This window comes from Hyperolius riggenbachi, chromosome 3 (genome assembly GCF_040937935.1).
Source record: "Hyperolius riggenbachi isolate aHypRig1 chromosome 3, aHypRig1.pri, whole genome shotgun sequence".
Taxonomy (NCBI): domain Eukaryota; kingdom Metazoa; phylum Chordata; class Amphibia; order Anura; family Hyperoliidae; genus Hyperolius; species Hyperolius riggenbachi.
In genome coordinates this window covers 71,490,247-71,505,148 of record NC_090648.1, presented here as the reverse complement: position 1 = coordinate 71,505,148, position 14,902 = coordinate 71,490,247, and the positions used below count along the sequence as shown (strand labels likewise).

General features: G+C 48.2%; 1 protein-coding gene across 1 annotated transcript in view; it reads right to left on the bottom strand.

Annotated features, from left to right (window-relative positions):
- Positions 1-13,184, bottom strand: part of AP1M2 (adaptor related protein complex 1 subunit mu 2) — a 52,473-nt gene extending 39,289 nt beyond the window's left edge. Inside the window, exons 1-2 of the mRNA XM_068274369.1 lie at positions 12,989-13,184; positions 3,553-3,709 (exon numbers count right to left, since the gene is read on the bottom strand). Of these exons, the coding sequence (XP_068130470.1) occupies positions 3,553-3,709; positions 12,989-13,030 (199 nt within the window). The 5' untranslated portion in view covers positions 13,031-13,184. The remainder of the gene's footprint in view (positions 1-3,552; positions 3,710-12,988) is intronic.
- Positions 13,185-14,902: the final 1,718 nt, after the last annotated feature.

Genomic DNA, 14,902 nt, shown 5'->3' with positions numbered 1-14,902 from the left:
GATACCGTCCGCACTTGCTGTGTGGCGGGGGATACCGTCCGCACTTGCTGTGTGGCGGGGGATACCGTCCGCACTTGCTGTGTGGCGGGGGATACCGTCCGCACTTGCTGTGTGGCGGGGGATACCGTCCGCACTTGCTGTGTGGCGGGGGATACCGTCCGCACTTGCTGTGTGGCGGGGGATACCGTCCGCACTTGCTGTGTGGCGGGGGATACCGTCCGCACTTGCTGTGTGGCGGGGGATACCGTCCGCACTTGCTGTGTGGCGGGGGATACCGTCCGCACTTGCTGTGTGGCGGGGGATACCGTCCGCACTTGCTGTGTGGCGGGGGATACTATCTGCACTTGCTGTGTGGCTGGGGATACTATCTGCACTTGCTGTGTGGCAGGGGATACTATCTGCACTTGCTGTGTGGCAGGGGATACTATCTGCACTTGCTGTGTGGCAGGGGATACTATCTGCACTTGCTGTGTGGCAGGGGATACTATCTGCACTTGCTGTGTGGCAGGGGATACTATCTGCACTTGCTGTGTGGCAGGGGATACTATCTGCACTTGCTGTGTGGCAGGGGATACTATCTGCACTTGCTGTGTGGCAGGGGATACTATCTGCACTTGCTGTGTGGCAGGGGATACTATCTGCACTTGCTGTGTGGCAGGGGATACTATCTGCACTTGCTGTGTGGCAGGGGATACTATCTGCACTTGCTGTGTGGCAGGGGATACTATCTGCACTTGCTGTGTGGCAGGGGATACTATCTGCACTTGCTGTGTGGCAGGGGATACTATCTGCACTTGCTGTGTGGCAGGGGATACTATCTGCACTTGCTGTGTGGCAGGGGATACTATCTGCACTTGCTGTGTGGCAGGGGATACTATCTGCACTTGCTGTGTGGCAGGGGATACTATCTGCACTTGCTGTGTGGCAGGGGATACTATCTGCACTTGCTGTGTGGCAGGGGATACTATCTGCACTTGCTGTGTGGCAGGGGATACTATCTGCACTTGCTGTGTTAGGGGGTATAACATCTGCTCTGGTTAAATGGAAGACATGAGGGCTGCCTATGTTAACAGGCACTGTCTACAATACCTAGGCTCAATGTTGTGCTTTTCTACATCATTTTATGTATACTCCAGCCCCCCAGTAGTCTGAAGTATGTTGACCCGGCCCTTGACCGAAAAAGTGTGGGGACCCCTGCTCTATGGAGTACCCAGATAGCTCTTGGTGACCCAGAAGTAGGAGAGTACGGTATATAGTACACTGGAAGTGAGAGTGATATGGAGGCTGCCATATTTATTTCCTTTTAGTCCTGCTGATCTCTTTGGCTGCAGTAGTGGATCTGAGCACTGTTTTTATAAAATATATAAAACAATACTCCCCTTAAAGGACAGGTCCGGGGTAAAAACAACAAAAAAACCCACAAGCTCTATTTACCCCGGGCTTCCTATCTGACCGTCGCCTCAGCTCCGCTTCCAGTTGGTGTCCCAGGGTAACCCACATTGCAGGTCGGCATCTTCGGCACCTGCGTGACCGCACAACCGCCCTCATGTAGCCTGGAGTGTTCTGCGCAGGTGCAGAAGGCATCTGCAAAGCCGGGGACCACGGGACACCGGCTGGGAGCAGAGCTACGGCAAGGGACAGATAGGCTACCAGCGCCTGAAGGAAGCCCCAGGTAAGTAGGGTTTTTTTTCGTTTGTTTTTTTTTGCCTCGGATGTGTCCTTTAAAGGGAACCTAAAGCGAGGCTTGTTCAGGGTCCTCTAGATTAAGCATTGGATCAACCTACTAATTTTCCCCCCTAGCCCTCACAGTACTTGCTTTAACAGGACCTCTTTCCAGAACCAACACAGCCCAGAACTTATTTCCAAAGCTTTTCCTTCAATTTAGTAGAACCCCAACAAAACTTTCGTCATAAATATGTTATTAAACAAGAAATAAATCTCTCAATAGAGATGGGCCGAACGGTTCGCCGGCGAACGGTTCCAGGCGAACTTTGGTGGTTCGCGGAAGTTTGATTCGCCCCATAATGCTCTATTGAGCAAAACTTTGACCCTCTACATCACAGTCAGCTTGTTGCCAAACATACTGCTCTCACTGCTGGACGCCCCCCTCCCCCCTCCAAGCAAGGTCCTTATGCCATTTGACTCACTTGTCTGCCTACACTAATTAGTTAAGGTACAGCTGCTCTCCACCCTCCTACCCTTCTACCTATTCAGGGAATTACATTATTTCAAAAGCCAGCTTACATACCGTGGCTGGGAATTGAACCCAGGTCTCAGTATATGGTAGGTAACTAACATATCCATTATACCACCAACACTACTAGCCAAAACTAGTCCAAGTTCCAAACTCAATCCAAGAGAAAACTTAGAAAAGACAAATAACATTTATATCACACTTTTCTCCTGGCAGACTCAAAGCGCCAGAGCTGCAGCCACTAGGGCTCACTCTATAGGCAGTAGCAGTGTTAGGAAGACTTGCCTAAGGCCTTCCCTTAACCATTACACCATCCAGCCACTGCTTAAGGATATTTAGGCAGGCATATGCTCAGTAAGCCAGCACCTATTCAGTAGGAGACCTTAGGCAAGTCTTCCTAACACTGCTACTGCCTATAGAGTGAGCCCTAGTGGCTGCAGCTCTGGCGCTTTGAGTCTGCCAGGAGAAAAGCGTGATATAAATGTTATTTGTCTTGTCTAATTTTTCTCTCGACAACTGTTGAACACGAAAGGCAAGGCCATGCCTGCCTACATATTCTTAAGCAGTGGCTGGATGGTGTAATGGTTAAGGGCTCTGCCTCTGACACAGGGGACCAGGGTTCGAATCTCGGCTCTGTCTGCTCAGTAAGCCAGCACCTATTCAGTAGGTACAGCTGTCTGTATACTGTGAGTAAATGTACCTTTGCAAGTTACAGTGCCTCAACTTTTTTCTTTTGATGATACCTATTCAGTAGGAGACCTTAGGCAAGTCTTCCCAACACTGCTACTGCCTATAGAGCGTGCCCTAGTGGCTGCAGCTCTGGTGCTTTGAGTCCACCAGGAGAAAAGCACGATATAAATGTTATTTGCCTTGTCTAATTTTTCTTTTGGATTGAGCATAAATTGTAAATGCTAGGCTGGCTTCAGCTAGTAGTGTTGGTGGTATAATGGATATGTTAGTTACCTACCATACACTGAGAGCTGGGTTCAATCCCCAGCCACGGTATGTAAGCTGGCTTTTAAAATACTGGAATTCCCTGGCAGATGAGACCCTCCTGGAGGGAGGGTGCTCTAGGTATTAGAACCCTTGAAACATGATTTCATTTTTTTAGCCAGTAGAAATTTTTGTAAATTTTGAAGTTCGCATCCCCATTGAAGTCTATTGCGGTTCACAAACTTTTTCGCGAATCGAACTTTCCGCGGAGGTTCGCGAACCGAAAATCGGAGGTTCGCGACATCACTATCTCTCAACTGCCAGAACTGCTTAAAATTGTGATGCTTGAGCAGAAGTACACCAGTACTTTAGACATAAAAGGCAACAAATGGAAGGAGAGGATTCCAGTCACATGACAAGGATACGGTACAGGTTGCTGTGTTTGATCCACAGGAAGTGGACTTTCCCATGAGTGAGCAGTGGTGACAGAGATCCCTCCTCTTCCCTCTGGACCAGCAATGGCATGAAGTGATCGATGACCGCCATATCGATATCTCCCTTGTAATTGCGGCATATTAGAGGCTGCAGGAGAGAGAAAGATGAGACCTTGTTAATATCAGAAAAAGGACACTGTATATTATTATTGATTTATATAGCGCCAACATCTTCTGTGGCGTTGTACAACAGCATACAAGGTATGACAATACAAAATAAACAATACAACAGTTAATACAAGACAATGGTGAATTACGGCTGATGCAGTGAAACAATCAACAACAGATTTGTACAAAGGGGTGGGAGATATGCAAACACATTGCACAGCATTGTGAGACAAAAAAAATGGAAGAGAGTCCTGGCCAAAACGCCTTAAGGTAGCCATACACTGGTCGATTTGCCATCAGATTCGACCAACAGACAGATCCCTATCTGATCGAATCTGATCAGAGAGGGATCGTATGGCTACCTTTACTGCAAACAGATTGTGAACCGATTTCAGCCTGAAACCGATCACAATCTGTTGTGGTGGTGGTGGTGCTGCCGCCGCTCCCCCTGCCCGCATACATTACCTGCTCCGCCGGCGAGACTCCCGGGTCTCCGGCATGCTTCCCTTCTTCCTGTCTGGGGAAGTTTAAACAGTAGAGCGCCCTCTACTGTTTAAACTTCCTGCCGGGACAGGAAGAAGGGAAGCATGCCGGAGACCAGACCAGAGCGGAGAAGAAGAGCGGAGACCCGGGAGTCGCGCCGGCGGAGCAGGTAATGTATTGCAGCTCTATTGCGTCGGTCGCCGGGCACTCGAACGCCGCTAGCGATGCGCTCTTTACCCGCGGGCGATCGACGGTTATTTTCCGCACGGCGCGATCGACGGGATCGGACTGAATGGATCGAAATTCGGCATGTAGCGTGAACGATTGGCAGCAGATTTGATCCCAGTGATCGAATCTGCTGTCGAAACGGGCGCAAATCGGGCCAGTGTATGGCCAGCTTTACAGTCTATTGCTGGGTACACACGATGCAATTTCCAGTCTGATCGACAAGTATTTTGACAGGAAGTTGCATCGTGTGTACTTGTCCAAACTGCTTACGTTAGATAACGGGATCGATTTTCTCGTGATAACTTCAGAAAATCAATTCCATTATGAGTGGGATCAGATCAGACATGACGGAAATAATCACCAGATTCCCGACGATCAGACAGGAAATAGCATTGTATGTACCCAGCATTACAAAAAAAAAAAAAAAAAAAAAGTCCCCTGGGGGGTACTTACCTCGGAAAGGGGGAAGCCCCATGGTTCCAATGAAGCTTCCCCCATCCCTGTAGCTGAAAGGCAATCCAGCGCTGGCTCCCCCGAAGCGACCTGCAATCCTGGCTCGACAAGCACTGATATATTAACCTTCCCTGGCTCCAGCGGGGGCGCTGTTGCGGCTCTAAGCAAGGAAATAGACAGAAATAGCCGATCTCTGTCAGGTCCACGGACCGACAGCGGTTATTTCCGCCTCTATCCGAACGGAGAGCTGATACTGCACGTGCGCTGGAGCCGGGAAGGTAAATACTTACATCCCCGCTGTTCGGAGGAGCACAGCGAGACTGCCATGGGACCGAGGAGGACGGAGGAAGCCTCGATAGGATCCGGAGGCTTCCCCCACCTGAGGTGAGAACCCCCCAGGGGAGCTTTTTATAGTTACAGATTTTCTTTAAGGTATAGGACCGTAGGTAAAGGGAAGCTGTGTATGAGGTGGTAGATATGGTGGTCAGTGAATGAAGTGTATGAATTACAATACACACTATGGCCAATTTCCTGCTTTTATAATACAGTATACTGGTCTTGTTACGTCTCTTTGTGACAACACAAAATGTAAATGGAGTTAAAAACTGCCACGCATGAGATTATTCAGGAACCCAACTGAGCAGAAAACATTGGAAATATAAGGCTGGATGGGAGGAAGACATGGATGTGCTTGAAGACAACATTTTCTGCTGCACAGATGACATCCTGAGAAGTAATCGCGAGTGGCATCTGCCTGTAGAGCAGCCCTGAAGTATACTTGGGCTATATGAACAGAGCATAGCATGACAGAATACATCAGCACCACGAGGTCAACAACTGTAAAATCTGTGCAGCAAAGGCAGTTTCACTCTTTGTTCCACAGATTTATTCAGTTCACACTGCATCGTTTTACTGGGATTAGGAAATAACATGCAATTTAACATATATGAATGCTGGTTATGCATGATGCCTTAGAATGTGCACGTGATTAAAGGACATCCGAGGTGACAAACTGATGAGAAAAACAATTGTATCTATTCTCCTCCTCCTAAAAATTACTTTTTTTTTTTAGATATCCCACAGTTTGATTTTATATTTAAATCTAGATTTTAAGTTTTTACTGTTTCATTGTCTCTGCTCAATGGCACCTTTATTGAAGTATACCAGAGCTCAAATCTATGAACTATTGACCCTTTTTATCTTTTTTCCTGCTCACAGAAGCTATTTACTGCCAGGAAAGTGTTTTATGGCTGTAATTACTTATCAGCAAGGGCTATGCTATAGTCTGACCCAGTCCGACTCGGACATAAACTGTTACATAGCTGATGTTTAACTCTTTCAGGCAACAAAATAAAAAAAGGAACACAGCCTAGTTATTTGTTTGCTAGGCACTGTACATCCACATGTCTATCTCGTGTCACCTGTCACCTCGGTTGTCCTTTAAGGCACTGGGAAATTTGATGGCAGGGTGAAGCCAAAAAGAGGTCACCCTGCTCCTGCAAAAGTCACAGTGGCATTAATTACCATTCCCCCAGCAGGTTTCCATGGACCGTGGGGTAATACATAATTCGGCTGCCAGCTATTGCAGACGGCTGAATTACGCTGTTATCGTAATTTGGGCTTCGTCTCGACAAACTACTGGTTGAGCGCTGCTATAGCTGTAAAATCCTATTGCGGCCTATGGCAGTGCCTGGTGTGCCCAAATTTCCAGCGCCGTTATTGCCGGACTCGTCTAGAACTCCTGCCAAGTATTTATAGCTGTCCATCTTATACCAGGTTCTCCATTAAACCCCAAACCCCTATTAAACCATGGACAATATGTGGGAAAGTTTCCCCAACAGGGACTTAGACACTAGTAAAATCCCAAGAAGGTTCTTACCCCTTTCTACACTATAAAATAATAACACACACCCTCTATTTTTCTAGGCATTAGGCTTTAACATACAATCAATGGACAATGGAATCTTGATTCCAGATTCAATCTCCTCCCTAAACCCCTTGTGTCAGACTCCAGGGACCCCACATCAATCAAAACCAACCCCCATTTCATTCTATGAAAAAACGTGCACGCACACGAAAAATCAGATACTGGGGAGTGGTTTTGTAGTAATAACAGCCATGCTCCTCTCCAATATGTGGTAAAGGAAGGGGAAGGGTGGAATGAGCAACCACCACCACAGAGTAAGGCTTGGTTCCCACTCACCTCCAATTCTGATGGTCTGTTCAGCATAGCGGTTTGGACCAGTTCAGTGTCCGCTCTGCTTTCACATCGCATTCGTAGTTGGGGGAGGGGTGGGGATGCGTTTGCACTACAGGTGGCTATAGGAAACACATCCACTCATCCAAAAGCTGGGTAGATCGGGACTCTTCCGTTTGCTGCAACGTGGCAAATAGATACTTTTTTTTTCCCCATAAGTGGATCCTATTTTTAACAATATTATCCGCTTCCTGCAATTCTAAGAAGTGCAGAAAGCGTAACAAACAGGAGCATTTCCTACTGTGAATCGAGGGTGAAGGTGGCCATGCACCATAAAATTATTTTACAACTAGTAGACCTAAGCCCGTTTAAAAACGGGGGTCTGTGTTCCTGGGCACGCGCGCCACCCCTGCCCACCGCTGCACGCTCACCCGACGCACATCCGGCCGCCTTGCTCACACGCCGCCCGCTGGACTCCCTAGCCCCGCCCCCCTGTCTCTGGGTCCATGCTGCGCACATGCGCAGTGGGCAAAAGCACGGACAACGCTACACAGGGACAGGAGGCACGGACACAGGGGTTTTATTATAGAGGATACTTTTCAATTCAAGAAATACAATGAATTTTTCTGACTGATTGTAACATTTGAAAAATCTGACCAATGTACCACACACATTCAATTTTTCCTCAATTATAAAAAAAATAAATTGAAAACTGAGAAAATTGCTTGGGTGTGCATGTTAAAGGAAGCATCAAGCAAATGTGGCTGCCCCATAATATACTTACCGGGGGGTTCCTCCAGCCCCTTGAAGCCATCATGTCCCATGCCGCATCGCCGTGCGCAGCCGGTCCAGAGGCCAACCTACTCTACTGTGCCTGCGTGAAGCACAGCTGTCTGTCAAGTCCACATTGTTCACAGCGGACAATGTGGACTTGATTGACAGCGGCGCTCACGCAGGCACAGTAAGGACAACCTCGAGGTCGGCCTCTGCACCAGCGGGGAACCCGGGCCCGTGGCTGCGAGCGGAGATGCTGCACAGTAAGTAGATCATGGGGCAGCAATATTTGCTTGAATGTTTCCTTTAAAGAGTCTGAATCCAAATAAATTACTCCTTTATAGCTGTTTCGCCGCATCCCTGCAGCAGGACAATGTATTCCCCCCCCCCCCCCCCCCCGAAATCCCCGGGGCAATATTCTGCGGATAGCAGATTTCTATTCCTGGTAGAGGCAGCTCTGCCTCTAATGCAGTCAATCTCCGCCTCTCCCTGGCCCTCTCAGCCTTCTTTCACTGAGAGGGGCAGGGAGAGGCGAAGATTGACTGCATTGGAGGCAGAGCTACAGCGCAAAGCTCTGCCTCCCCCGTGCAACAAAATCCACCACCTGGAAAGTCGTGTAATTTTGCCCCGGGGATTTCTGGGGGATAATTACATCGTTCTGCCGTGGGGATGCGGCAAAACAGCTGTGAGCTCAATGCTTAAGACAACTGCAAGATAAAAAGAGTTAATTTATTAGGCTTCAGACTGAAATTGACAATTACAAACACCATTTAATTTCCATAAAAATGATCAGAAAAATCCAACACTTCTGATTGACTTAAAGGCCCATATGCAATTCACTTTTTTCACCTGACTTTTCACTTAGGTGATATTTTCACACCTTTTTATAAAATGCATTTTAAACCACCAGCAAGAATGAAAATATATACAATAATTTTAAAGGTCCCCTTTCAACAACCTTTGGGTACTTTTATCTGTTGTAAAATGCTGAAAAGTTATTTTAAATAGAAAATTATCTCCTAGGAGAGAACTCAGGTGAAAAAGTTAAATTGCATATGGGCCAATATAAGAAAAAAATAATAAAGGTAAATCTGACTGAATCTCTTGCTCGAATTAAAACAAACCCTTTCGATTCCTCAGGAAACCTGATTTTTTTATTGAATTGCTATAATAGTGGATCATTTTATTCTATAGTGTGTGGACACCTTAAAGGGATACTTAAGTCAGGCAGAAAAAAATGAGGTTAACTCACCTGCGGTTTCCCTCAGCCCCCTGCAGCTGATCGGTGCCCTCGCAGCGACACATTGATGCTCCTGGACCCACCAGCGACGACTTCCGGTTTCGCCATCACCGGCCGACAGGCATGGGAACGCGAGTGATTCTTCGGCGTTCCCAGCCACAATAGCACCCCCTGTACTGCTATTGCGGCCTTGCCGTGCGGATATGGAAGCGCGTATGATGTGCTGAAACGCAGGAATGGCAGAAGGGCATAGACTGCCCGTCTACCGTTCACATCTACTGCGCTCCGCAGCAGTACGATGCGCTGGGAAGGACTTGCGTACCGCTGCCTGCATTTTGCCCCAAGCGCAGAGCTGATCCCATCACTGACAATGGATGGGATCAGCAGCGCAGCGGTGCAGATGGCGTGCGATCGGATGCGCTGCGTTCGCTTCGCACGGCCACCGGCGCTCCTCTGATGTGAACAAGGCCTAACACTGAAGGTGGCCACACACCATACAATAAAAGTATGCAATTTTCTGACGATTCGATAAAAACCATTGGTTGTAGAGAAAAATTTAATTTCCCATTTTATTCCACACAATAATTCATTACTTCATACTGTAATTGAGGGAAAATTGAACACGTGTGTGGTACATTGTAGCATTTCAAAAATCTGACCAGTCAGAAAAATTGATTGCAATTCTTGAATTGAATAGAAAAAAAAAAATGTTTCGTGTGGCCACCTTAAAACTTTGCTCAGCTTCACACAGGCGATTTCAGAGACAGCAGGTCCAGCCTCTCCAGCACTGTACTGTCCACTCACATTTACAAAGACAGCACAATCCCGAGATTAGAGCAATTTTCACACAAATGACATCCACACTTGAAAATCAGAGGAGCATGAAATTTAGCTTTGCATGCGCACCTCCACTCACTTGTTTCTGAGGTAATCAAGGCTCAGTGGCTGCAGTTCAATGAACCTACTACTGAGCGTAATCAACTCAAATCAGTGGAAGTGCCCATGCAAAGTCACTATCAAGTAATGCATGATATTTTTGCCTGTAGGCAACACTGAAAGCCAGCTTGTATTTTACATCTGTCTTTCTGAGTTATGTGGCTTATTGAAAGGAAATTTACATTACAACATTCCAGCACATGGCAGAGATTACCCAATGGCTGAGCTGTTGTCACCCACTCTGGTGCAGACAAAGGGAAACTGTAAACCCTTTAGACGAATAATTAGCAGGTTCCCGGTGGCGGGGAACAGAGCATTGGAGAAGGACAGTGCGGGACATCACAGCTTCAGGGGGCCCATAGAAGCCCCAGGTAAGTGGCAGTTTTAGCTGTTTTTAAACATACCAGAGAACCCCTTTAACCACTTGATGACCCACCCTTTACCCCCCCTTAAGGACCCCCCTCCCTCTCCTACCTGCTGCCCCCCCGGCGATCGAGGCTGCACAGGACGCTATCCGTCCTGTGCAGCCAGTGACAGGACGTCCCCTGTCACATGGAGGCGATCCCCGGCCGCTGATTGGCCGGGGATCGCCGATCTGCCTTACGGCGCTGCTGCGCAGCAGCGCCGTACAAATGTAAACAAAGCGGATTATTTCCGCTTGTGTTTACATTTAGCCTGCGAGCCGCCATCGGCGGCCCGCAGGCTATTCACGGAGCCCCCCGCCGTGAATTGACAGGAAGCAGCCGCTCGCGCGAGCGGCTGCTTCCTGATTAATTAGCCTGCAGCTGGCGACGCAGTACTGCGTCGCTGGTCCTGCAGCTGCCACTTTGCCGACGCACGGTATAAGCGTGCGGTCGGCAAGTGGTTAATCAGTTGGTATGCGTTAGTACACTTTTTTTTCTATAGCCCTGCATTGTGAAAAAGATTTCAATTAAAACATGTATAAAAGGGAACTGTGCCACATGGGCATTACTTTGAAAATCGGTTTTCTTTCAGTTATAACTGAGAGCAAGTCAAGTGTAAAAGGGGCCTAAGACTATAGGTTTAGAGGACAAAAACCAAGGGGAAAAAAAATGTATACTAAACCTGGTGCGTCCATTATGCTGGGGCATCTTATGGACGTCCCCACCCCCAATATTGGTCCCTCTTGGGTCTTCCTTCTACCACTTGTTTCCCCTTCCTGCTGCGTCCTCCTCTGCCCCCTTATCCCCGTGTCCTCCAGTATCCGTTGTCCCCGTCCTACACCCCCCATCCCTTGCAGTGTCCTCTGCCCCCTGTCCTCTCCGGTGTCGCTGTCCCCCATCCCCCAGTCTCCTCTGTCCATTTTACATAAGGTGAAGGCTGCTGATTACCAGGAAGTATCCTCAGGCTATGGAAGTAGCGGCACAGCTTTGGAAAGCATCTACAAATCAGGCAGGGGGTGCTGCCCCGGACCACCAATCACAGCTACTAACTACTCACTTCTTAATAGGAGCCGATGGTCTCCAAGGTAGGACCACGGCTCTGTCATTAGGGCCAATCACTGCACTCCCTGCTACTGAAGGATTGCAGTGATCCGAATACTGTAATTCAGCAGGAAGTGAATGTAAGGGGCCCAATGTCAGGCTGCATACAATTTGCATTTAAGTGTACCTGTAGACACAAAAAGTGTCCCAAATGGGTACTCAACTCAATAGAGGGAAGCCTCTGGATAATCCTGAGGCTTCCCCAGTCTTCCTCATCTGGCCAGTTTTAAGGCTCTTTTCCCACTTGAGTGCAGAACAGACATTATTTTGCCCATTCTCTGCTCATTGCTAAATGGGCAGCGAACAGCTCCTATTTTATAAATAGGAGCCATTCACACTTGTCACTCTGAAATGGATCCGTGAGCTACTGTGCAGTCTGCAATAGTCCTGGGCATGCGGTGCATTCCCCATATAGCCTATGGGGGTAACACAACTGGCCCAGCCATGGGAGCAGACATTACACTGTCCACTCTCACTGATCTAACGCAAGTGGGAACAGAGCCTCAGTACAATTTAAAAGCCCCAAGGGAGTACTCGCCTCAAGGGCTTACCCCTACCCACCTGCACTGGGCCGTTCCAGCGCTGCATCCCCTGAAAGAACGTTGTCACACCCAGTCGACAGCTCACCCTTGCGCAGTAGCATGGACGTGATTGGGCTCACCGCTTTGCTTTTTCTGCTGAAGCCCAAATGGGTCCATACTATTGCCTACCTGCGAAGTTCGAGGGTCTCAGTGCTGGAATGGCATTGCGGATGCGAACTTCGGGGTCTCAGCGCTGGAACAGCCTGACGGAGGAGGAAACCTCCAGAGTTAAAGGACTACTGTAGGGGGGTAGGGCAAAAAAAAAAAAAAAAAGGGGGAGGAGTTGAATTTACCTGGGGCTTATAATTGTACCCTGCAGACGTCCTGTGCCCGCGCAGCCACTCACCGATGCTCCAGTCCCCGCCGTTCACTTCCAGAATTTGCCATTTTAATGTCACAAACCGCTGCGCCTGTACGGTCGTGTCATCGCTCCCGCTGATGTCACCAGGAGCATACTGCGCAGACGCAGACCATACTGGTGCTGCGCAATACACTCCTGGTGACGCGAGCGAGGGCGCAGCCGCGATTCCAGAAGTGAACCGGAGGCGGGGCCAGAACATCAGTGAGTGGCTGCGGGGGCACAGGACATCTGAGGGGGAAGCCCCAGGTAAGTTCAACTCTTTTTCCCCCTACAGTACTTCTTTAAATTCCCTACTCTGCTTCCTGTATACCATACATTCCCACATGCGATCTGCTGGAGACTCGCTCTGTAAAGTGATACATTGTTACAGTACTTTTCATACGGAGCTCAGCAGCGTCCGATAATCCAGTCCCCCTCCACCTTGCTGCTCCAGAGGGTGGATAGGGGTGCTAGTCCGGCTGGCGCCCCCTCCCCCCGCAGGCACATGGAGCACGCACTCACCTTCCCCTTTAGGTCCAGGACGAAGACAGCGGAGGCAGACATGGTGGTGACACGGCGCAGGGCGGCAGATCACGGACAGCTGACACCTTCCTCCTCTTCCGCCTTCCTGCAGCACCTGCGTGACGTCAGCAGCACAGGTACAGCCAGGTAGGCTTGCAGGGAGCCGCCCCTCTCCGCAGAGAGCAGTCCCCTGTCACACACAGGACGGGGGGCGGGGTCACGGCTGACACTTCTGGTTTTTCTGCTCTGCCTTTAGCGTGGACCCTGCCCGTGTCACCAAGCCCAACTAGTTGGCGGAGGGAGGGACTGACAAAAAAATCAATGGACTTACTCAGCTGCCCAGTATAGAAGTTTTATTGTTTTTAAACACATTTATTAAAGTGGACCTGAACTCTTGCACAGGACAGAAAGAAAACAGAGTAATGCACACTGTATGTATTTATAGCGTTTAACCTGTCTAATTCCCCCTCATCTGCCCTTCTTCACCACCATAATTTGAGCTCTCAGCTGTGTCATCTCAGGAATTTCATCTGCCACAGCAGAGCAGCTAATTTGTAAACACAGTATGTTAACAATATGTCTGCTTCCATGAAAGCAGGAAGTAGACATATTGCAGATTTATTGCAAGATTTATATCAGCTGTAAGGACTCGTTCACACTGGAGACATTTTTGTTTTTTTTTAAGTGCCTGCGATTTTTCCAAATCGCCCTAAAAGCGCTTACACCATGCTATCCTATGCGCTAGTAGTTCATATTAGAGCGATCTGCCCGCTTTCCGCTCAGAGAAGCGCTGCATGGACCATTTTTGGGGCGATTTTGCTATAATGGAAGGTTTAGGAAAACCGCAAAAAGTTTAATAATTTGCTTTGTGCAGCGATTGCGTTCACGTTTTTAAGAATAAATACATTGTATTTATTCTTTTCCAGATCAAAGAGTTCATTATCTGAATGATGTCAGGAAATGAAGAAACGAAATCGCTCTGCAAATACGCCTACAAAATCGCTTACCAAAAAATGTCCAACGAACAGAAATCGCTGGGAAGGGGGAAAAAAATTGCTTCACAAAAATCCAACGATAACGCGATCGGAACGCAATGTGAACGAGGCCTAACAAATGTTTTTCTGTAAGGCCCCGTTCACACTTCACGCGTTTCCAGCCGCGTTTTGGAAACGCGTGCAGGTGGCCGACACGCACGACATCAGACATTGCATGCAGTGCAATGTCTGATGTTCACACTGCATGCGTTCCGGACCTGTGCGGTCCGGGAACGCATGCTGCACGCATTTTTTGTAAAAACGCGTGGCTGTCCCATTCACTTTTCAGTGATGGGATCAGCCACGCAACGCATACGAACGCGGATGGCGTGCGTTCGTACGCGTTGCGGTCCGCATGCGTTGCGGTTCTGCAGTCTGAACGGGGCTTAAAGGATTTTATGCTGTTACTGTAGGCCTTGTTCACATTCTAAATCGTCAGCGCTATCGCAAGCTCTGAGCGATTTATTGAGCTTTTTTTTAAAGCCCTTTTCCCTGCGCTTTGCTCTTAGAAAAACGCTTTTCTAAGCGTTTTTGCTGAGCGATTACGATTTTCACTTCCTGATGTCAGTGAATTCTTTGATCCGGAAATGAATAAATACAATGAATTTATTCATAAAAGCGCTGGGGAAATTGCAATACAAAGCGCTTTTTCAAGCACTTCGCGATTTCCCTATATCTTCCATTGAGCCAAAGCGCTCAGAAAATGGTACATGTAGCGTGTTTGCGATTTTAATAAAATCGAAATACGCACGTGTGTACAGTCTCATAGGAAATCATTGCACATGCGCTTTAAGGGGAATTTCAGGTCCACATTCATATCGGATTTCCCTGTATTAGGTAAGTTTAAGGTCCATAATAATTTATTGTTCCATTAGCCCAG